Source organism: Rhinoraja longicauda, chromosome 22 (assembly GCF_053455715.1).
Source record: "Rhinoraja longicauda isolate Sanriku21f chromosome 22, sRhiLon1.1, whole genome shotgun sequence".
NCBI lineage: Eukaryota > Metazoa > Chordata > Chondrichthyes > Rajiformes > Arhynchobatidae > Rhinoraja > Rhinoraja longicauda.
The window spans coordinates 301,330-325,582 of record NC_135974.1 but is presented as its reverse complement, the minus strand read 5'-3'; the positions used below and the strand labels follow the sequence as shown (position 1 = coordinate 325,582).

Sequence of the window (24,253 nt, the reverse complement as noted above, 5' to 3'; positions counted from 1 at the left end):
GATGAATCAGCCTACAGAGCGGAGGTGCAGAACCTGGCGAGCTGGTGCTCAGAGAACAACCTGTCCCTAAACACATCAAAAACCAAGGAGCTAATTATCAACTTAAGGTCACAGAATGCGGAATAAGCTCCAGTCTTCATCAGAGTGGAGAGAGTGTCCAGCTTCAGGTTTCTGGGCACACATATTTCAGAGGACCTCACATGATCTGGTCAAGAAAGCACAGCAACAGCTGTTTTTCCTGAGAACGCTGAAAAAGGTCGGTCTGCCCCAACAGTTACTGATGACCGTCTACCGCTGCACCACAGAGAGCATACTGACATACGGCATCTATGTGTGGCATCTCAGCTGCATGGCAGCGGATAGGAGAGCTCTTCAGCGAGTCATCTGCAGAGGATCATTGGGATACAGCTACCAGCCCTGGAGGACATCTACAACGCACGCTGCCTCAGGAAAGCCACCAGCATCTACAAGGACTCCACATACCCATGCCACCGTCTGTTTGAACTACTTCCATCTGGCAGATGTTACAAGGCCTTCTACGCCCGCACCTCCAGACTAAGAAACAGCTTTATTCCTAGAGCTATAGCTGCTCTGAATCGGTCCTGCTGAGAGCCCCCCATGATCTGTCTCTGCCCCCAGGGTCATCTGGCACAACTGACCTCTGCATGAACCTGTTTTTTGCACTTTACCTTGTTTCCTTTTCATTCCCCCTCCCTTTGTTGTTTTTGTTTTTGCCGTGATTTATTTATTTTATAGCAATCGATATGGAAGTGGCATTCTTAATCTCGTTGTACTTGTACAATGACAATAAAGATATTGTATTGTATTGTATTGTAAACTGTCCCTGAATCTGGAGGTATTGTGTGCATGGGTACTAAAGGGCCTGTCCCAGTTATGCGATTTTTAAGGCGACTGTCAAAGTCGTAGCAGATCGCCAAAATTTTCTTTTACCCTACGGCAATGACAATGACAATGCTGAGTCAGGTCGATACAAGTTACTTTTTTTGTGAAACTAGCACCTGGCTAAGAGATTACACCGTCTTCGGAAACATCGCGAAATTCCCACCCTTACCTGACCGTCAAACTGTCCCCTCCAATCTACCTGTCAAATGTCCTGACGGTAAATAAATTGGTTAAACAAAACTATCTTCTGGTATCTTCAAATGCCTTTTCTTAATTTAATATTACGTGCTTCTAAATGCACCTGCGACAACCTAGCAAACCTGGGGACAGCGTGCGACAGCACTCACAAAAGCTACGATACCTGGCGACAAGCCAGCAGTCGCCAAGAAATTTCTAGCAGGTAAATTTTTCCGCGTCGCGCCAAGATACGCTACGATTCATTAGAGACTCCTCACGATCATGGCCGCCACACCCTGCCGAACGTTCGGCCACAGCCTAGTCGCCGGCAGTCGTCTTAAAATCGCCTAACTGGGACAAGTCGTTAAGTAGTTGGCATGGACATGTGGGCTGATGGGCCGGTTCTCTGTGAAGTGTGACTCCAGGACCATGTATCTAGAGTGGGAGTGAGATCCAGCAACGTCTGGGAGGCCTCAGCAACACTTCCTTCAGCCCGGGCTGGGATCTGATGGGGGCAGTGTGAGTGGTGATGAAGGCGGAGGCGCCACATCAGGGCGGACAATGACGTCATGTGAAAGATGACGTCAGGGCTGGCGGGCACGCGCTGGCGGTGACGTCAGGGCTGGCGGGCACGCGCTGGCGGTGACGTCAGGGCTGGCGGGCACCCGCTGAGGTGCTGCGCGCCCCCGCGACGCCGCCATGTTTGCCGAGTGAGCATCGGGCGGGAGCGGTACGGCAGCCGGGTGTCCGCTCGCATCACCCTCACCCTCACGCCCACCCCGCCTGCACCGTGTTGGTAAAAATAATTAAATCCCTGTCACTGGTAAGGGCTTCGGTAACGCGGCCGCTCACACATGTCCGTCCGTCCGTCCGTCCGTCCATCTGCTGCTGCTTCATCTTCACATTGGAAATAAACTCCAGCAGTGTGGCTTTCGCTCGCAACTAGGCCGCATTCCCCCCCCCCCCCCCGCCCCCCCGCCGCGGCGCAAGGCTGCACCGTACCCCAGTAACTTGGGGTTGTGGTTTAATGTTCACCCCCCCCCCCCCCCCCTCAGCAGCCGCGCCACCAGTGGACAAAGAGTCTGCGGCCGCTGCAAGGAGGAGGCGCTGGGCGGCACCGCGCTCCTCCCTGCGGCCGGCCCAGCCGCCCAGGCCCAGCTCGGCCCCCGGCCCGGCCTCCAACCCGGCCCCCAGCCGCCCAGGCCCAGCTCGGCCCCCAGCCCGGCCCGGCCTCCAACCCGGCCCCCAGCCCGGCCCCCAGCCCGGCCCGGCCTTCAACCCGGCCCCCAGCCCGGCCCGGCCTTCAACCCGGCCCCCAGCCCGGCCCGGCCTCCAACCCGGCCCCCAGCCCGGCCCGGCCTCCAACCCGGCGCCCGGCCTCCAACCCAGCCCCCAACCCGGCCCGGCCTCCAACCCGGCCCGGCCCGGCCTCCAACCCAGCCCCCAACCCGGCCCGGCCTCCAACCCGGCCCGGCCCGGCCTCCAACCCAGCCCCCAACCCGGCCCGGCCTCCAACCCGGCCCCCAGCCCGGCCTCCAACCCAGCCCGGCCCGGCCTTCAACCCGGCCCCCAACCCGGCCCGGCCTCCAACCCGGCCCCCAGCCCGGCCCCCAACCCGGCCCGGCCTCCAACCCAGCCCGGCCCCCAACCCGGCCCGGCCCGGCCTTCAACCCGGCCCCCAACCCGGCCCGGCCTCCAACCCAGCCCCCAGCCCGGCCTCCAACCCAGCCCGGCCCGGCCTTCAACCCGGCCTCCAACCCAGCCCGGCCCGGCCTTCAACCCGGCCTCCAACCCAGCCCGGCCCGGCCTTCAACCCGGCCCCCAACCCGGCGCCCGGCCTCCAACCCAGTCCCGAGCTCGGCGTGGCCTCTGCCTCACGTATGCACCTTGCTGTTTACCCCTTGAAGCCACATTCATGCACTGATCACTGTTGAGGTTCACTATATGTGTGTCTCATCTGCCAGTATTTGTGGTATTGTGTGGACGCTGCAGCCCCTTTTGAAAAGTCGAGAGGACTGTTGTGCGGTGATCATGGTATGAATCCCATGCGTTGGATCACAAGCGCCAGCAGAGTAGATTCACTACTTTTCATGTATGGAGCAAATTGGACGCTTAGTTTGTTGTTTTTAAAAAAAAGTATGTGAACAATAAATTACAAGCAGAGAACGTCGAATAAGAAGAGAGTTGATACATCTTAATTGTTGGTCGATTGGTCTGGTTTGTGTTTTCATCTCCGATTTTGAACAACTGGTACAATTTACATTTAATATTGCATTTCCTTCATGTAGGGTCTTGCGAGAACATGGATATTAGCAAATCTAGTTGAACTTTGAACTTTGGCTTTCAAGTTTATCATTGAGGCAGTTTTGATTATTTAGTCTGTACAGTAGGCGGTTTTATGCAAATTATATATGGTTTTGGTTTTTGTTGTTTATTAGATTCCTCTATTTGGATTTTTCCTCTGTTACTAGATTATTTAAAATAATGTTTTATGATTGATTTTCTGAGAATCGTGCGAGTTAAGGATCCCAAATTGCGGTAATACACATGCCTTTGTACTACTTGGTATAACTACTGCTGAGGTGTCTCACTGTTGGAGATTGGTGCAGAGCTGGCAATATTCACACTTGTACAGACTTTTTTACAACTGAGATGTACTATGGAAACCAGTGGTGGTTGCAGAGTAACGTGAGTGCAGTTGGATGCAGCAATAACCTTTACATCCCAACATAGTCTATATGCCCAGAGGGTAAGTCTTGACTTGGATTTGTGAAAGATTGCTGTAATTTCAGATGCACATTTAGAATCAGCTGTGGTGTGTTTTGAATTACGACAGTTATGGGCAAGTGATATTTTGCGTTCAAACAAAAAGACTTATCAGTAGGGGTGGGGTTGCAGATGGTTGTACCTTTTGGAAGAAGTCTACATAGTTTGTATAATATGCAGCCACGGCAAAAGCTGTAAGTCATTTGAAGCTTAAAAATTCATGTAATCTCTTGGAAAATCCTAATTGGTGCATTTTGAGAAGTTATTTGGCCAGTTGTAACTGGCTCCATTTGATGGAGCTGCATCTCAGGTTAATTCTGAGCCATAATTGGGTGCATAGACTTTCAGGAACAGCATCTGGTGGATTTTATTCTCTTGGTTGCCTGACTCAATGCTGTGCTCCTTTTGCAGGATATTGGGATTTGTGGAGCTTTCTACCAGACCTAGATTACTGTGTGAATCGAGTGGACCTCATAGGAATTATACAGGCTAGTCACAAAGGCATTTTCAAACTTCAATTTTGGGCCTGTGCATGCATCTGTATTGTAGATGGTTGATCGACTTCTCAAAGCAGAATTGGATAAGTACTTGCAGAGATGTGGAACAGAGCAAAAAGGCGTTAATTAGAGGTCACTGGCATAAAGCTGAATAACCTTATGATTGGCAAAAAAAATATGGTTTTTGAAAATTGGGTCTTTATGGTAGTTTTGTGCTCGGAGTCTGATGAGGACATCATTTGCATGTCATGGGCTAATGTGTCCAGTCCTTCTGCCTCTGATTTAAATTTCATTAAAGTTGAAAGTTAAACACATGATGGTATGTTGGCCCAAGCACAACTCTCACATCTAATTTTGCAATTAAGCTTGAGCAGGTTAATAGGAAGGTAATTTCTGTTTCACTAACTTTGAGGAAGTTGAGTAATCCACTGGAATTCATAGCCCAAACCACCCTCCAGTTAATTGCACAGGGGTTTCAAGTTGGGTTGTGTTGCCAAAGGAGACTTGCCAAGGACCAGGGGTCTTCTATTTCGGTTAGGTTTGCGGAATATTTTGGGACTTTTCTCAAATAAGTAAATCAAAATAATGTTGTTTCCTGAATGTTAACTAGTAAGACTTGATAAATCAAACAAATAAATAGTTTTTTAGAATGATCATTGGCGTACAAGGAGTCATGATTACTGATGATAATCTGTTTCAAAGAACAATCGCAATTTTTATTTGACATTTATATTTTACCACGTGTTGTTGGTTATTATAGGTCATCTGTTCCTTTCGGAAAATCTTTACCCTGCAGAATTTTCCTAACTATTTAGATGAAAGGAAAATGGTATTTAGATAAAGTTTTATGTTTGAAATGTGATGTGCTTTTTATGCAATTAGAACTGGTACAGTTAAGGTTGTTGGATTTGTGCAATTTTGTGGTTCTTGAATGCAGATTTGTTAGTAGAAACACTATTCTCTTGACAGTTACTTTGCTTGAGAAACTGGCAAAGGTTTTTTTTCAGCATCCAAGTGAACTTAATTTACACAAAGGTGTGGCAGTCTGTATAGTTGTGGATTTACAGTTGACTAGTGGTTATGTAATTACAAAGAGGTTCTACAGTCCTCCTGACCTGGGTGCAGCTTGCAAAGTCCCTGGCTCCTCATTTTTTTCATCTGTTGAGGAACTAGATTTCTGACTAGTGTTCCTGCTGGGATTGTTGGATTGGTGCATGATTTGCCAACACATTTAAAGGTATTTATTTCGGAAGCTAGCCAGTTCATTAGTCTCACTGCATAATATTGTTGTGCTCAAATTTTACACCAAAGTATTTAGGATGAACATTTGATATAAATTTTCACATTGCACTTGCATATGCTAAAGTAATAAGTGATTATTATTGGGGAGAATGATTTGTGTGAATTGTTTGGAATTCTATTGTAAACTTACTTTTCCCATCCAGCTTTTTTTTAGGCGTATAATCCTGACCACGTGAATTATTTTGGTCCATTTCTGCTTTCTAAATTGCTGACAAGTGGCTTTGAAAGCTAGAGGAGGTATGTGCTGAATTATTTAGACTGACTGTCAAGCTTTATGGTTTTATAATTAACTGACTGATACAGGGGTACGCATTTAATTGTAGTTGATGTAAGGTCTAGGCTTTGTAATGAAAAAGAACTGCTGCAAATATGAAATGTTTCAACAAATAGAATAGTCTTTCAGTTCACTCAATCATTGACAGGTCATGACATTTCCTTCCAGAAAAAAAACACATTTCCTGAAATGTAGTGCCTATCTATAAACTAAAATAACATTCTGTGATTTAAAAAAAAAGCTTTATCTTAATCTGATTATATAAATGCTTACAATTGGAGTACTAAAAAAATGCCGACTAGGAAAATTCATTCTGGAAATTTGTGATTCTAAACTAAGTTACATCATATTCCTGAAAAGATCAAAGAAATTTTAAAACGTTACATAATTTACTGATGGGTTAGAACCCCAACCACCTCACACATTAACAGCCTGATATTGGGAGGAATTTCTGCCGTTTATTTCAACATCTAAATGCTCATTTCTCATGCATAAGATAATTATCAGTGACAATTTGTCAGTTATTTTTCTTCCCTTTTGCTCCCATAATATAAAAACATTTTTTTTTTAATGTATCAGAAATATTTAACTTTGTGGTATTAAATCCAAATGTACTTTACTATTTCAAATCGCGACAGGCTGGTCTATATTCTACCGTCCTGCCTCCACTTTTCCTCATAGAGGTTACCCAGAATTGTACCAGTCCTGACCTTGTGTGTCAACTCCAACATTCACTAGATACTGGATAAAGGCTCTTTGTTTGCGGCCATGGTCTTTGGTTGTCTTAGTCTGGGAAAAGGGCAAAATTGCAAAGCTCAACAGTTGACAGTTTACGGTTCAATTAAAGGGAGTGGTTGAAGTTTAATTTAGTTTAAATTTGCAAGTGTAACATGCAAGGTCCTTGCAGTTTTAAGTCTGGCAACATGTTCTATATGTATGAGAATTAAGAAAAATTAAAGAATCTTAGAATCTTTTTCACCTTTTTTTGCCAAGATAATTTTGCATTAACAGTTACAGCATTTGAAAATATAAAGCAAATTTAATCTTTGAATTGCATTTGAAATGTTTTATGAGCTAAATTTGGTTATGGATTGGTTATTTATTGTATATGGATTTTCCTCTTTTTTTCTGAGACATAAAATTTGTTCCTTCCACTATTTAGAAAAAATAGTGCGAGAGGGAAAGGTCCAAAATTCAATATAAGCTTGTACTTTTTAGGATATGTTTCGACTTGTCCAACTTTGAAATAAATAATGATTAGGGTAGTGTAGTAGGGAATTTTTTTGTTGTTCGCAGAAGTGGCTTTTGGATTGTGTTGATGGTTACCTAGTTTTCTAGATTGTTGTGGAATCATCAGTTTTCTGCTGTGGTTAATCAATTAATTCATTCATTAAAGGCATGTGAATGCATTTATGATCAGTTTTCCAACATTGCAAACACTTGTATCTACAGCTTTCAAGGCACCATTTTTGCTATTATGTCAAAAAATAATTTAAATATTTGGAACTGAGAGTTTTAGGTTGAAGTGATGTGGTTTAAGAAATCACATATTGCTGTGATACAGAATACATTTTATCATCTGATCTTGAAAATGATAAATGGTTTTCCTTTTGTTTAAAAATGACTGGCAGGACCTTGTTATTCAGAGCAAGTAGCTTTGGAAGCATTTTGTCTAAGCATGGATTTGGAGCGTTCACAAGGATTTGTTTGGCAATGTATTAAGTAACAAGTTTACTGTGAAACAAATTAAGATTATAATTTTAATTTTCTGGCATTGTTGGAGTTCATATTACTTATGCTGGTGATAAAATTGCAAGATTCTACTTTCTGTGAACGATGTGGTTTACAAATTTGTACTGTTTTGTGAAAATAAATTGCAATGATTTTTTCTGATCAAATTTCAGATATCTGTATTCAAGATCTAAAACAATTTAGCACAGAATTTCTTCCTGGTTTATAATATGCTGAACCTTGCAGTAATTGTGTAAGAGTCTGCTTAGGATATTGTCCAAACTATTGCAATGTAATAACAAGGGCTTTTGTCTTGCTCAGTTTTTAATGTTCATGTTATTCTTGAAAAGATTCTATAAACGTCAATTAGATTTTCCAGTTGTGTAAAGCCTGCATCGATTCTGTGGTTACAAATTAGTTACTTCCAAAATGTCCCATAATGACTTGCCTTTGAGGTCTTGTTTTGCGATGGTATTTACTTTCAGATTTGCTATCTATCCTGTCTTCAGAATTGGCTAAATAATCAGTTTATGGTTGATTAGAATTAAAAAATGGCAGTACTCTTGGACGTTATACATTGTTTGGAATTTTACCGACAGGACGTGATTTCCGTGGAGTGCTTCAGTCTTTGAGTTGTACACGAGAATAGGAATATGATCTCCGGTCATTTTATTAGTACCCAAAATGTGATAATGATGCTTTTTACTTGGTGACAAATCACTGGACCAGAATTTGCTTTGGCATTGTGCATTTTGCATTAATTTTGTTTTCAATTGCTTTTGGGATTTGCAGTTAGTTGCTTTGAAAGGCACCCACATAATTTGTAGGTTCTCAAGTATTTAAATGCTTGTGTGGTTTTTTTTCACCTCAAGTCACCTTGTAGTAATTGATTGAATCCGATTACATATTTTTGGAATCTTAGCTAGATTATCTGTGCCTTGGTTGTGTTGTTGCAACTGATGTTTCAGTTCATCTGGGTAAACATCTCTTGATTTGGTTCTGGTTCTGGTTCTGGTTCCACCCCAGAGACCTGAGTGAACAATCTAGGTTGACACCACTGCAACACTGAGGGAATGCTGCTGTATTGTCAGAGATGCTTTCAAAGGGGATGATCAACTGATTCTGCTAGCCTCATTCTCATATTATCGGGACAAATAGGAGGCCCATCGGCCCATCAAAATAATGCTGGTACTTGGAACAATCCTATCAATCCCATCCCCCTATAAACATTTTTCTCATACATGTCAACCTTTCTTCTCCACCTCCTTTTCCTACCCTCACCACCCACCTGCTCTAGGGAAGCCAATTCCGTTAACAACCAACATATCTTTGAGATGTAGAAGGTAGCTGGAGGATTTCCATATAATGCAGGGAAATCTCCACATAGATAACATGGGAAGTTGGGATCACACCCATGTTTTTAGTTCTGTAAGGCAGCAGCATTACCTTCTGCACCACTGCCACTCTTCCTTTTAAGTTTCAACACAATATACAAGGCAGGTGTTTTGGATGAATAAGCTGGTGTATAAGCTGAAGAAGGAACCGGACCCAAAACGTTACCTATCCATGTTCTCCAAAGATGCTGCCTGGCCTGCTGAGTTACTCCAGCACTTTATCTTCAGTTGTACAAGCGGGTCACATTCTGTGTCATGGTGATGACTCCTGTAGAACACCAGGTGACTGGCGAATTATATTACTCCATTACAAAGTGTTGGCAGCATTGCATCTTCCAAAGGCTGTCATAAAGTTTTGCATGCAATATGTTTACCTTTAATCAGTGTCACAAGAACAGATAAGTTTGTAACTGCTGGTTGTTGGAACATTCTATACTGCATTATTGTGGTAGTTGCATTTCAAAAGAGATTTCTCTAGCTGTGAAGTGCTTTAACTCCCGAGGCTGCTCAATTTACTGCATACATGTTGCAGTTAGACACAAAATGCTGGAGTAACCCAGTGGGACAGGCAGCATCTCTGGAGAGAAGCAATGGGTGATGTTTCGGGTCATTAAGAAAGTGTTTAAAATGTTTCGGGTCGACCCGAAATGTCGCCCATTAAGAAGGGTCCGACCCGCTGAGTCACTCCAGCATTTTGTATCTACCTTCGATTTAAATCAGCATCTGCAGTTCTTTCCTATACATGTTGCGATGTTCACTGTAGAACGTATTTTATCTTGGCAGAATTTTGCTAAGTTGAGTGAAAGCTTGTAACAATGAAGTGATAATCGATTAGAAACTATGATGCTTAAATGATCCAGTGTAATTTATACTGACAATAGGGTCAGTCCGCCTTTAAAAAAGTTCAGACTGTGTATAGCTGAGGTGCGCACTACACACAGAGGTAGTGGTTGTACTCCATGGCGTGATCGCTGCAATAGGTTATTCCGTTGTTTTGAAGTGAAGCAGCTTCCAGTGATTGGATGCCCTAGCTCTGCTGTCACAAGTCATTACTCAATCTGCATGACTTGACCATAAAGATCTGATAGTACCTTCATTACCTCAACGATAAATCTGCTGGTAGTCTAATAATTTGACACGATGCAATCGATCCGTGACTTCGATCTAATATGAAATATTATTGTGCAGTATTTTTTATTGTCCTAATAAGTACCTGAAGCATTAAGCACTTTGAATTTTTTTTCTTCACTCAGCCCATGTCTCAGCGGCACAAATTGAACAATCCAAGTGGATACACAAACACTTTGTGCACTGATTATTTGGTCTTGCAGAAATCCTTGTGATATCAATAATCTGAAAGGAAATTTGGTCATACCTGTTATAAAATTAAGGAAAACATGAGTAAATATTGTCTGGTTTCAACTAAAGATGTCAAGTTATTATCTTCCTATACAAGAATAGGGATATGAGACTTTACCTTTTTCCCCAATAGATTGCATCACAGGTGCAGGCAAGTTTCTCACTGTTTTCTATTCATGCGGCTATCTTTTTCAATTCCTTTTCCTTGCATGTCATTTTTTAAAGATCTTTTATACTGACATATTATGGATTAACTTTGGTAGTCAGCTTTAAAACTAACAGCGCTTAATGACAAAATATTTGAACATAGCCCTTTTTTTTTTATACAGTCTTCCTGTCCATATAATCAGGTAAGTTTCTAATAAGGGTGGAGAGCATTGACATACTTTAGAGAGGGCTTGGTGTTCAGGAAAGGGATCTGTTTTACAGGGTTACAGCAGGAAGCTGAGAGCTATTGTCCTCAAAAGTAATGGAGAGAAAGTTACTTCTGTATAATACGCCTGTCGCAGAAAGATGCATTTATATGTTTCACACATATAGTTCGTAGAAGGAAAGTTTCTCAATTTTGCCACAACTAACCATTCCGGAACAGATTTTAAAAAAAAGCTAAATATGACCCCTGGTGTCTATCAGGTTTACCTCTGTAGCATGGTTAGATAGTTTGTTGTTACCCTGGGTAGACAGGTGCCAGATTCATAGAAAAGAACCCTCCACTGTACAGGACGGGGAATTATATGATCTGAAGTTGAATGCCAAGGAGACCGGAGAATTCAATCACAACACTTGCATCATAAATCCAGAGTGGACACTTTCCATTGTACGTAAAGGCATCGCAATTTACATTGAAATTTGACAAAATACATGAAGTTTTTAGAACTTTCACTTTTGTTTGTTCTCATTTACCAATCAATACTTGGATAGTAAAGGGATCGAGGGATATGTGGCATTGCAGAAAAACAGTGCTGATTGAGATTCTCTACTGTAACCTGTTATAAAGTGGAATAGTAGGAACCATTTTAGGTGGTACGTCAAAGCTACATTATAGGATATGCTAATTTCTCCGTAGGTAATTCTTAAATGAAGCTCGTGCAACGCACTGTGGCTGAACGATTACCATTATTACAATCTGATTATGAGGATGCAATGAATATATTTCCATTGCTGTTCATTGGGGGTGAGAATGGGTCTGGGAAAGTGGTTTAAGGAAATATTACTTTAACTGCCAGCAATCACAGACAAGAAGCCTTACACATCCTGCATCATAGCTGGGATAAGTATCTGACTCACCCAGAGCATATTTGCACTAATTCCTGATTGGAAAATTGCTGAGATGAAATCTTAGGTATTCATCTGATTATTATCATTATTCAAGCACCTGCTTCTGTTTAAAAAAAATATTTTTGGTTCTTTCAGATCCTCTTCAAATAATTGTGCATGCTAATTTTAATTTTAAGCTAATGATTAGCAATTTTAAAAAGTTTAAACTGAATTGCATTTTTTCATATTTTTCAAATTACTTAAATTGATATTTAAAGCTAAGCGTGAAGCTCCATCAGATTACTTTGATATTGGGGATTATCGTTAAAACCCACACTTAGTCTCATTTAATCTCCATTGCCAATTTCCAAGCCCCTCAATGATATGAGGGTACAAAGTATAGCATCTAAAATTACCCGCCACCTCAAACTTTGCAGTAGTCCGTTTTTTAAATATATTATTTCTGTTTTAATGGATAATTTTAACGGTAGATTCACAGTTATGAACAGTCCTTAAAGAGAGTCTTGCTTTTGATTATTCTTGTGGGCGTGTTCTTTTCTCGATATACCAAGTCTTTCATGAAGGTTGGTGTTGTCATTTCAACTACCTTTTTCAAGAACATAAGGAAATAGGAGCAGGGATAGGTCACCAGCTCAACACTGGCATCATCCCTGCCATTCAGTGTTGTGGCTGATCTGCCCTAGTCCTCCACATCTCCTGGGCCAGTTCCCCAAACCCTCAATGAACTTTTCAATCCAGGTTTTCAGTTTTGCTTGCTGTATTGGATTTTGCCTCTAACTAGTTAGTTTAGTGTGTTCATACTTAAAGTGGCTTGTGCAAAAACTGCAGAGTGAACAAGCTGAATTTTAAAAACAAAGTTTCTTAGAGTTACAGTTGACTAAGTTCCAAATTATCATTGAACATGAATTTAAAGTAACAATGACCTGTTATAAAATAACAAATTAGTTTTCAAATCTTCCGTGACGTAGCTACTCCAATGTTTATTTCACAAACACCAGGGAAATTAAGAAACTTACAATTTAGATAATTGTAATTTATGGAAACAGACCCATTGGCCCAACTTGTCCATAGTGACCAAGGTGCTCCATCTGCAGTAGTCCCGGTGAATGCAGAGGATTGAACTGCATCCACATTGTGTGAATAGTTGAAGTGAATACTGATAACGGAACACTTCGATTGGAGTGATTTTTTTTCGTGGAATCCTGGTTTAGTTGTTTTTATAACATTTTAAAAGCTCATAAGTAGCAAATTCACCAGTGTGTTGATAAATAGTGGCCATATGGTGTAGAAAGCCAGTGTTTCTCTTTTGTGAAAGACATTGTTATTTGCCCTTGTTTCCATTTATCCCGTATAACACAAGATTTGTAATTAAACAAGTTATTTTTTAAGCCATTGCTAAATCTGATCAGCTTGGTGGAATGTGGCCAAATTAAAGTATCTTGTACCCTATATCAAACAAGGCACAATTGATGATTAGGCATGATATGCCTGGGGAAGCGAGCATTTTTTACGCCACCTGTTCAGACAAATACCTGAACTGTACAGATAAGGGTTCTAGGTTACTCCTGAATATTGAATAGTTCAGATGATTGAAGCTGATGCAATAGTAGGGCTCAACTTATCTGGAAGGTCAAAACATTCTGGCAATATATTTGGGAGTACTCTAGTGTGGCCACTTGATCAAAATCAGAGTTAATGCCTTCAGGGGTAAAAGAGAACTGCGGCAAATGTTTTTGAAATGTTTCAAATGGATAGAAATGGATTAGATTTCCTTCTGCATTTCAATACTGGTTGGATTTGGAGGCTTGTTATTAAGATATTGGAATTATAGCATTCTAAATATTTAGAGGAGATACAGGATTAACGCTGTGTAATGTGGGAAGCTGAGGAATTGTGAAATGTTTAGTTTGTACTGATTCTGCAAGATGCGGTCTTGTGTGGTGACATTTGTAAACACGGCAACAGTCTGATTGCATTCTTTATTGCAGACATTGATTTGTCATCCCGTTTATTCTTTCTGCAGTCTGTAAAGTTGGTTTAAATTGGTTGACAACAGGATTGGCTGGTTCTCCTCAGCTGCTTAAGGGAAACACCTCTGTTTTGGTCACAGGTAAGATTCTCTTCTGTAAAGGTTGTTTAGAGGTTTAAGCTTTCTAAAGGCTTCATGGTTGTTGAACCTCATTTTGAGCTGAAATACTGAAATTTACAGTTTCTAAGTAGTATTCAAAAATAGCATAGCCTTCAGGATCATTTTGGCTTAAATAAAGTATTTCAGTTCTTTTGGTTTCTGTAGTTGACACTTAAAAAAAGACAATTGAGACGTGACCACTTTTAGGCTAGCTATTGGCTTGATGGTTGAATGGTATGTTGGATTAAAACTTTGTCTCTCTGCATCATTGTTACTCGAATGCAGCACCATTGATCGTATATTTAAAATTTGTAGAATTGGCTTTTACCATCGTAAGCACAATTTTAAAATCTTTTCTTTATCAAGTAAACTTAATTCAAGAGTTTGTTGTACTTCATGTTTGAAAAATAATTTGAAATATATTATTCTTTACAAGTTGAGATTTTTTCCTGATTTAAAACAAGTTGCAGTTTGAACATGTATTCATATTTAATGGTAATTGGCAGATCAATAAAGTTTGACATGAAAATAATCATCTGAACATACCGTTCCACATTACATGTATTGTTGGACCCAAGTTTTATCTCAATGTCACCTCTCTGTCTTTGCACTGCCTCTTACCTCATCTGATATCCAATATTGGACGAGAAGAACGTTGTTTTTGACCACTGCTACCACCTCCATTTACACTCTTAAGGTTTCAGTTTTGTGAATCTTCTTCACCAAAGCTGCACACTGCACTTTCCACTCTATTCCCAATGTAGTTTTCTTTTCAATACTGTCCCAGCAGAGCCCTCTTGTTATGCCCCTTTGTCGAATTGAGCTTGGAAACAAGTCTTATCTAACTCTTCTCCCTTCCCGTTCATTCTCCCCGATAATCAGTCACCAGCTCTGGCCCCAGATTTTAAGAGGTGGTCATTACATTCAAATAACATTGATTTGCCATTTCCTCTATATCAGTAATTCCTCCAGTTCTGAATTCAGGTTTTTGCCCAGCAAAATGCTTTTCCTTCCTCCTCCTACTCCATCTTTTCTCCTCTCCCCTCCACCCTTCCATGCTCCTCTTTTTTCTCCCCTAACCCTTGCTCTTCTGTCCCTTCCGCTGCTCCCTCCTCTCTCACCTCTGTCAGTGCTCTGTCCCTCTCTCCCCTCCACCGGCCCTCTGCCACCTCGCCCACCCTCACTTTCCTGGCCTTCCGCCCCTAATCTCTCTACTCCACCACTGCCGATCCTTCAGTTTTACCCTCCAGCCCTTTGTGTTCAAGCTTCTAGTTTGAATCTGAAACTCCTTGATATGCTCTTAAATTTCACCTGAATATGTCTGTATGAACAGCCTGGGAAGTATTTTGTTAAATGTACAACTTGGAGCAGTGAATTGATTCATTATTGTATCTTAATTAAATTGCTATGTATTAAATTTTAGGTCATGTATTTATGCACGTTGGACTGAAATTAATGCAGTGTTTGTTAAATTCATTCTAAATCGTGGCTTCTGTGCGCAGATGGTTTTTTTGTGATGGCTTTTTGTATGCTAAGTACTTTTTACATTCTGGTTAGGCTGGTTTTGTTCTAACAAGTCTGATGGAGTTCGTGCCTTTTTTATCTGCAGGTGGTTGTTGTTGATTGGGTTCAGCATGGCCGTGGTCATCCGCTTGCAGGGTCTCCCCATTGTGGCGGGGACAATGGATATCCGCCATTTCTTCTCTGGATTAACCATTCCGGATGGTGGCGTGCATATTGTAGGTGGTGAACTTGGTGAGGCTTTCATCGTTTTCTCCACAGATGAAGATGCGCGGCTTGGTATGATGCGTGGTGGGGGCACGATTAAAGGATCTAAAGTATCACTGCTGCTGAGTAGTAAAACTGAAATGCAGAATATGATTGAGCTCAGTCGTAGACGTTTTGAGACTGGTAATGTGGATATGCCTCCGGTGGGGTCCAGTCGGCCAGGGCCGCCTACCAATACTAGTCTGAGTGGAAGGGGTAACTTGCCTACTACTATGGCTAATCTAAACACGCCCACTATGGTTACTACAGCTTCCTCGATACATGAAAGCCTAGGCAATAAGAATGTGCCTACCTATTCTGCAGCCAGTGTTGGAAGCACGCCCTCCAGTCACAATCCCACTTTTAGCAGCCCTGGGTTTAGTATGGGTTCAACCATGACCAGCAATATGCCGCCATTAAATACTATAAACTCAGTACCACCTCTGCCACCACTTCCTCCTTTACCTACAATGCAATCACTACCGCCTATGCCTTCAATTCCTCCAATTGGTATTTTGCCAACACTGCCACCAGTGCCTCCCCTTCCTCCCATAGCTCCCCTTGCTCCTATTCCCCCAATGCCACCTATACCCCCTATACTAAGCCTGCCACCAATGCCTCTGAGTGCAGGGAGCACACATCCTCTAGGAAGCTCTGGGCCCAGTGGAATGAATGGCTCTGGATCTGCCTTGGGCATCAGTAGTAGCCTAGGTTCCTTGTATATGGGTCCTTTGGGTTCGTTGAACCCCATCCATCCCTTGAATTCTCACAGTTCCATCAATAAAGGACCACCTCCAATTAATCCAGATGACTTGTATGTCCATGTTTATGGCATGCCATTCACAGCAATGGATTCGGATGTGAGGGATTTTTTTCATGGACTTCGAATTGATGCAGTACACATGATGAAAGACCACTTGGGACGCAATAACAGAGATGCAATGGTGAAGTTTTATGGCCCTTCCGACACTTTTGAAGCTCTAAAACGTCATGGAAAAATGATGATAGGACAGCGATTTGCCAATGTGTTCCCTGCAACAGAGAGACAATGGTTGAATGCTGTAGTTGGCTTTAATGCACCTAAAAGCATGGGCCCCCCACCAAGCATAGGGCATTATGGACAAAACCTGCTTCCCTTTCACACGTCTCGGTCTGAATCTCCAAGCCGACGCGAACGATCACGATCACGCTCTCCCCATGAGAAGGAGTTCTGTGTCTATTTGAAAGGCTTACCATACGAAGCTGAAAACAAGCACATCATGGAATTCTTCAATAAGTTGGAGCTCATCGAGGATAGCATCTACATAGCTTATGGACCAAATGGAAGAGCAACTGGTGAAGGGTTTGTGGAATTTAGAAATCCCACCGACTATCAAGCAGCATTGTGCCGCCACAAGCAGTACATGGGCAGTCGCTTCATCCAGGTGCATCCTATTACCAAAAAAGCAATGTTAGAAAAACTGGAAATCATTCAGAAAAGAACACACAATTTTGTGCAGAGTGAGCAAAAGAGAGAAGTAAACATGAAAACCGAGGATGGGTGCTGTTCACCAAAAGTATGCGGGCACATATGGAATATACCCTACAATGTAACAAAAAGTGATGTGTTCCAATTTCTGGAAGGTATTGGACTGTCAGAAAATGGCGTCCAGATTCTTGTTGACTCCAATGGGCAAGGGCTGGGACAATCACTTGTGCACTTCTTAAATGAAGAAGAAGCACAGAAAGCTGAACGACTACATCGCAAGAAATTAAATGGGCGCAATGCATTTCTCCAACTAATCACTCTCGAGCAGAAGCAAGAAATGGAAACAAATCCACCATTTCAATCCAAAGGTCAAAAGAATCCAAATCAAGGGAGTCTTGACCCCCTTTTCCTCCCAAGTGTTGGAGGAGAGAAAATGTTTTCTCCTGGTGGCAGTTCAGGTAATCTTAATGGCCCTGCACCACCGTTTAACCCTATTAGTAGCTTTAGTACATCCAGTAGTCTATTTGGTCCTGGAGCAGTTCCGACATCAGGAGTGAGTGGGAGTGCTGGTGATGGTCCCTTGGGAGGGACTCCCTTTGGGAGCAGCAGTGCAAGTAACTTTCCAGCACCGGGAGTTGAGCCAACCTATGGAGGTGGTCCTCTCAGCACCAACACTCCAACTGTGGTCAAAGTTCAGAATTTGCCCTTTAAAGTGTCAGTGGATGAAATACTGGATTTCTTTTATGGCTACCGTGTGATTCCTGACTCCGTGTGTCTGCAATTCAACGAACAAGGCATGCCCACAGGTGAAGCAATGGTTGCTTTTGAGTCTTGTGACGAAGCAATGTCCGCAGTTGTAGACCTCAGTGATAGACCGATGGGTTCTAGGAAAGTCAAGCTAGTCTTGGGTTAACCCTGAATTTTAATGCCTGTGCTTGCCTTTAGCACAGACAGTTACTACGGAGGTTGTCTGACGTTCTGACCTACAATCTGAAAGTGTTTGCAGCAGACTTTTTGACCCAGATAATTTTGAATCCAATGAAAATGTATGCGTAAGTGGAAATTAAGTACACACCACTGATAGTGTAGACCTAGCAGAATTGGATGTGTTCAGTAGATCCATGGAACTGTTAGCTTACTCGTACTGTAGGCAAACACAGATACATACTAGTTGCTAATACTCCGTTGTTACAATGCAATTATTTTGATTTTCACAGCCTGACGGCTGAGTGGAACAAAGCTCTCTATGGTCGCACGTCAAGTGCAGATAACTCGACTTCTGTGTGGAATTGATGCACAGAGCTAGTCTTAGGTTGGGCATTTTTTCTAACTGATGTAAATTATTGTATTTGTGTCCTTGGGGTATTATTGTTGGCTGTCAATAGATGCAGTGAAATAGTAGGAATTAGGGGATAAATCAGTTGAAAACTCAGTTCTTAATATGCATGTTGACCCTCTTGTTCTGGGCATGGTATGTTTATTTTCTTTGAATCTTGGAGTTGGAGTGCAACCATTCTCTCTGATCTTTGTACATACAAGGCAAGCTGTGGGTTAAGTTGTTTCACGTGTTCAAAAGACACCTGCTAATATGTGGCCGTTGGCTTGACATTCAACTGTTTATAGAATTTACTAATGTGCTAGTTACCTAATTGTTCTGCTAGTACCCACACTTCAAATCCATGCTGGAACAGTAATACATTTGTTCAGAAAACTGAGAGGAATATTATTTTGACCACGGCAGGCTACTAGTATTTAGGCGACCTGCTGAAGGTTTTGGCCAGAATCAAACAATTAATCCTGACGCATGGTGGTATTTCTTTCTGCGTTAATACTTTTTTTAATGCTCATTGATTTGTAAAATATACAAAAAAAGCCTAAATAAAACCCACTCAAAAAGATCGGATGAATTCTTGGAACAATGTTTCTTCTAAAGTTGAGCTGCAAATTTATTGCACTCTGGCACTGGAAAAGGGTTGATTGTCTTCATACCAGCATGCAGTGCTCGTAGAAATTTAGTGTAACTAGCATTTGAAATGTATTTGTAAGCAAATGTGCTGGATAACTACAGTACCTTGTGCTGGAAAATGCTGTACAGTCTTGTTAATGACCCATAACTCAATCCTACTGTATCATATCGTAAGTTTTTTGTAAAGGATACAAAATGAATCAGTAAGAGTGTGATGCCATTTTTAAGAGAAAATAGAACAATGCGTATTAATTGTTTGAATTTTTTGATGTTTTTTGCAAATGATGTTGAAAGGAGATCTGGAAACGTGTGCAACACTACACTGTATAGTGGGGGGAAAGGACTTTATTGGTCTACTGAGCAATATCCAGGTCCCAGTACATTTTGGATTTTGGATCCCTGTGGTTTTCAGTTTTAAGGTTTCAGTCTCAATGTACTGTGCCAATTTATTTTAAAGCATGGGCCAGTGGGGTGGCATTTGGAACCCATTGGTCTCTTTACAAGAGCACAAGTTCATACGGGATCTCAAAACTAGTGGGAAGTTTTAATTGGCAGTGGTAGCTAATGGCAAAGCTGCTCTCAGCTTCTGCTCGTCAATTCTCGAGTCAAATAACTCGACAGGCCAATGCTCAAAGTCTGCTCAGTGGGCTGATGTAAAAAGTTCCTATATACTACGTGTAAGAACTATTGTAAGAACTGCATTGTTCTTTGTGTGACGGGATATCTGCAGATGCAACATATTAAGCGTCTTTGTATTTGGCATAGTTGCATTTAAAGGTTGACTTTGTAATTTGCAGACCGATGAATTTTAATTTACATCTATTTGAGATCAGCAGGCAAAGTTTTGAACTTAACCATGATGTAAAAGAACAAGTTGTACATACACCTTTATCTTTTGCAGCTTTCTGTCAATAAAATGCATTCCGTGATAAATAAAGGAAACGGCTCCTTTTAGGTTTAGATGTAAAGCTTTGTGTTGCATTTTTTTAAATAAAAGCCAGACAAATGGCATGTTTGTTGGCTGTCTTTTTGATTATTGTATTTTGTGTGAAATAGTGAAGATATTTTAGTGCACCCGATGGCGTGTTGGAAATGAAGTTGTCCAATACTGATTACAGGTTTGGGAGGACTATTATCCATCTGATTTCTCCCATTGATCACCTGTACTTAATTTGAATGAAAAGTAATACGGTAATGTTTTATTTGAGTTTCTTCAGTGATCGCCAGTGACAGTGATCTCCAGATGAAGAGTTTTATTGCTGTCCTTCATTGGGTTGTGAGAATCAACTGAAGTGAAGGGAACGGTGAATTTCTCCACCTATAATTAAATGTTTCTCTTTGTTTTGAAGTTTATTTTATTGGCCTAGCATTGTTTCTCACTCCTTCACTAGCATCTTCTTCAGCCTTAAGATGCTTTGAGTTCTGCTTAAGGAACAAAGGCCTATTTTTAGTTTAACTCTCACTTTTGTTGATGTCAAAAGAAGATCCACTGATGGTTAGATTAGATTTGATTTACCCTTTGAGGAATACTGACTACTTTCCCCTTCTGTTTACTTTTTGCAGAGAGTATGCAATAGGTAGAAACTCTTATCAAAATAGAATGAGCAAATTTTTGTCTGGCTTGTCCTTGGATGCTCTGATCTCAATTTACTTTCAATTTTCAAAGTTGTACATAATATTTACATTGACGTTTTGTTTGCTGCTGTTGTATGATCCTTAAAATGCATATATAAAATGACAGAGTAACGTTATTTCATGTGTTTAAATTGCTTGTGTCTGATTTACTTGGCCTGCTTTTTGACATTGCTGGAAAGACACTGGTATGCTATCTCTCAACATTGTGCAGACCATTCTGCAATTCCTGGTTCTCTCTGAATTAAAAGGCATTTTGTGCACCAGATAGCCTGGTTTCATTGCTAACTTTTTACATGATCATTCATTTGTTAATGATCCTTTGTTTATGTGGAATACATAGGGTGCATCTCTCGAAGGCATTGCTTGTATTCTATATTTCATAGAAAATCTGCTGGTTTTGATCAGTTTTAAGTAATTCCAAGGCAGTTTTTAAAATAATTCCAAATGTATTTGTCTATTTCTCATACTTCATCTATCTCTTATCAAACTGGCACAGAAAGGTTTCATGGTGTCTCATAAAAGTTGTTTTCTTTAATGATCTAGCTCTGGCTGACAATGCTAATTGTCTTTCTCATTATTGTGCAAAGATGAAACAAATAAAGATGTGGTATTTCTCAATGTGGTGTGCCAATGGATAAAAACTACTTTGGTAAAAATGGTCATTTTGTGAATGAAACTCAACCGGATATTTTGCAAGAAATACCATCTGATTATCGATGTTACGGTTGATTGGTGAGCTGTTTTGCGATTACGTTAAGTATCATGAGCTGACAAGCCGTTGAATTCTGGATATATTGCAGTGACGAGTGGAGCCATTGGATCCACATGAATGTTCCACATTAATCAGATGCAAAGGTTGATGATATTTGTGTTACTGAGGAGTATTCTGACTATTCAGATGGTGGTCCTTTCATGTGCCACTGTTAGTTGCTGTCAACTCTGCCTTTGAATTTTGAGAACTTTGGTTCAGAGTTGGCTGCTGAGTACAGTTCCTACCACCTTGATTGCAAAGTCATTGTGCTGTCAGCTGGCAAAAGGTAGGTTGATGTAGATTTGAGGAAAGAGTGGGTAAATAAAGTCAATGATAGAACGCTGATACGCACTTACATCTTGGACAGATGTTTTTCATTTCATTGAAGATGGATGAAATTGTAAGCAGCTTTACCACTGAAATAGTGGTAGGGTGCACCATACATAACAAACATTACAAAGAGGTGGTTTGGATTGTTTCAGAGTGCATTAAGAATCTATCATGTAGTGGTAGAACGGTGACAGCTACATCTGAGTTGGAATGAATTTTTATTTGCCCTGAAGAACATTAGTGAATCAGTTGAATGTTTAGTCCAGTAGCATTTCATGATAATTTTTCCTGGTGCCACTGCACAACTACTTTGCATCACCTTAAGTCATGTTGGGATTTGAACGAGTGACTGACGTTACATGATGTACTTGTGCTTTCACTGTATATCCTTTGGTTGGTTCTGAAGCATAATTTATGTTGATTCTGGTCAGGATACTCAGGAGAAGGAACACATTGGTAGCTATTTGTTGTGACCACTACATTGTTCCCTAGAGCAGCCCTCCCATGAGATCTAATATTTCAATGTAAACTTTGGACTATGCATTTGAAGATCTGAAGATCAAGTGAACAAATCTCTGCGAGAGTTGGGATGTATACAGCGCACCTGGCTGGTGCATGGCTTAATTTGCAAGGTGTGGTGTACTTAGCCCATTGTGACCATGCCAGCCATCACGTACCTATCGAAATGAACCCCAGTGCCCTGTACATCTGTAGGTTCCAATGCCATGAAGTTGCAAGTGCTCACCTAAACACATGCATTGTGAAAACATCTGCCTCCTGCAACCTAACCCGCAGTTGGGTCAGAATGCGACCATCACTGGCTATGAAAAAATATTCCTCAATCCCTCTAAATCTTATACCCCTTAATCTATACATTCTGGTTGTAGGGAGAAGTTTCTCACCATCCACGCATCCCAATTTGGTGCATTTCAATTGCGTCCCGTCGGGCTGAGGCTAAAAGGAAAACAAACCCAGCTTACAGTTCCTCATTTCATTCTGCTTACTCACAATGCTGCATCCCAGACAACATTTCAGTGAATCGTCTCTACAACCCCTCCAATGAAATCATGTCCTTGCTATTGTGCAGCGGCCAGAATGGACGGCCCTCCAGCTGAGGCCTACCCAGTGTTTTACAGAGTTGTAGCAGGCTTCCAGTCACAAAAATGACCTTTGGGGAAAATCCAGCGGATGGTGGAGCCAGTTTTCCAAGTTACCCAGGAGCCCAGTATTGTTCCGTTTGGACATGGGCTCCCATGTGGTGCCTGTCAACAGCCTTACATGAAACTTTCCAAGATGGGAGATGATATGAAACTTATAAAATACCATGCTGCTGAAAACATTAGAGCAAACCACTTTATGGTCCTGTGGCATAATTCTATTTTGATATTTTAACACATTTCTAGTATTTGTTCACAAACATGTGAAACTTCTAAATGCTATACCATGATAAAAGCCTTAATACCCAAACTCTGGGCTGCAATCTATTCAGGAACTGCAACCTCCACACATTTATGCAGGAGAGATTCGTCTCTGCATACTGTACATACTGCCAGCGTTTCTTCACAAGTAACTCCCTGATCAACTCGTGTGCTCATCCAGTTGTGATCATACACTTGCACCCAGATTTAACTGCAAAGTAAAAATCCCACCTGTCCTAACCCCAGCCTTCAAACACAACCTCATGTTAAAGTGAAATAACTAACTATCTGTCCTACCTCCTTCATGTTTACTCTTGCCTGAGATTGGGGCAAGTTAGTTCAGGTTAGTGTCCTGAAGACATTGGCTCCCCGAGATGTGATTCCCAAGTCCCAATCATTCTTTGCCACCTTGTTCAGGTACCCATCCTTCACGTTGCCATTGACAATGTTCAAAGACTGATTTTAGTAACGGACCCATTGCGTCCATGGGCATTACCGACGAGCCTTTTTAAAGGACATGCGCTTCACCGCGGGAGCTGCAGTCGCCTGTAACCCTGATAGTGAATGAATTATATTATAATTAAAATAGCCCAGCAAATTGGAGAATTGACATCCAGCAAGATCGACCTAGCTCCATCTTACGTGGGCCTTTTTCAGGAGCAAGAAAAGCTCGTTCTCCGAGCAGCCCATGTGTTATATACACCTGCAGCACTTATGCTCGTCGTTCAATGGGGTGGGTGGGTGGGGGGAAGACCTCATCCCTTGACTAAGTAGCTGCTTTGGCGATCATTTGAAACCAACGTTACAAAACAAGTTAAACAGTAATTAAAATATCAATAAACTTGGTTCGTTGGCGTGAGTTTTGCGTTTCATTGGTCAAGTCATCGATTAAGTAATGTGGTACTCCGCCGTCGTCCATCTGTGGTATAGAAATAGTCGTCCCTTGGTTTCCCTTTGGAGATGGGAATAATACTACACAAGTAAACCCACACTGTTCAACTGGTAATTGCCCCGATCACAGTGATCCCTAGTTCTCTACCGCACTGGATAGATTAAGGGTTCGAAGGTAAACTGCCCTCTACGTGATTTTCTCTTGAGCGGGAGCGGTG

At 41.6% G+C, this 24,253-nt stretch overlaps 1 protein-coding gene across 11 annotated transcripts in view; it reads left to right on the top strand.

Annotated features, from left to right (window-relative positions):
- The first annotated feature begins 1,734 nt into the window (after positions 1–1,734).
- The window catches only part of LOC144604332 (copine-1-like), a 103,203-nt gene continuing 80,684 nt past the window's right edge, over positions 1,735–24,253 (top strand). Inside the window, exons 1-4 of one of the 11 annotated variants that reach the window (XM_078418581.1) lie at positions 1,758–1,876; positions 5,789–5,882; positions 13,705–13,791; positions 15,419–21,218. In XM_078418581.1, the coding sequence (XP_078274707.1) occupies positions 15,444–17,957 (2,514 nt within the window). In that variant the 5' untranslated portion in view covers positions 1,758–1,876; positions 5,789–5,882; positions 13,705–13,791; positions 15,419–15,443 and the 3' untranslated portion in view covers positions 17,958–21,218. Of the gene's footprint in view, positions 1,904–2,778; positions 3,115–5,788; positions 5,883–13,704; positions 13,792–15,418; positions 21,219–24,253 lie in introns of those variants that run through there. The other 10 variants (XM_078418579.1, XM_078418582.1, XM_078418580.1 and 7 more) reach the window with 10 other exon arrangements.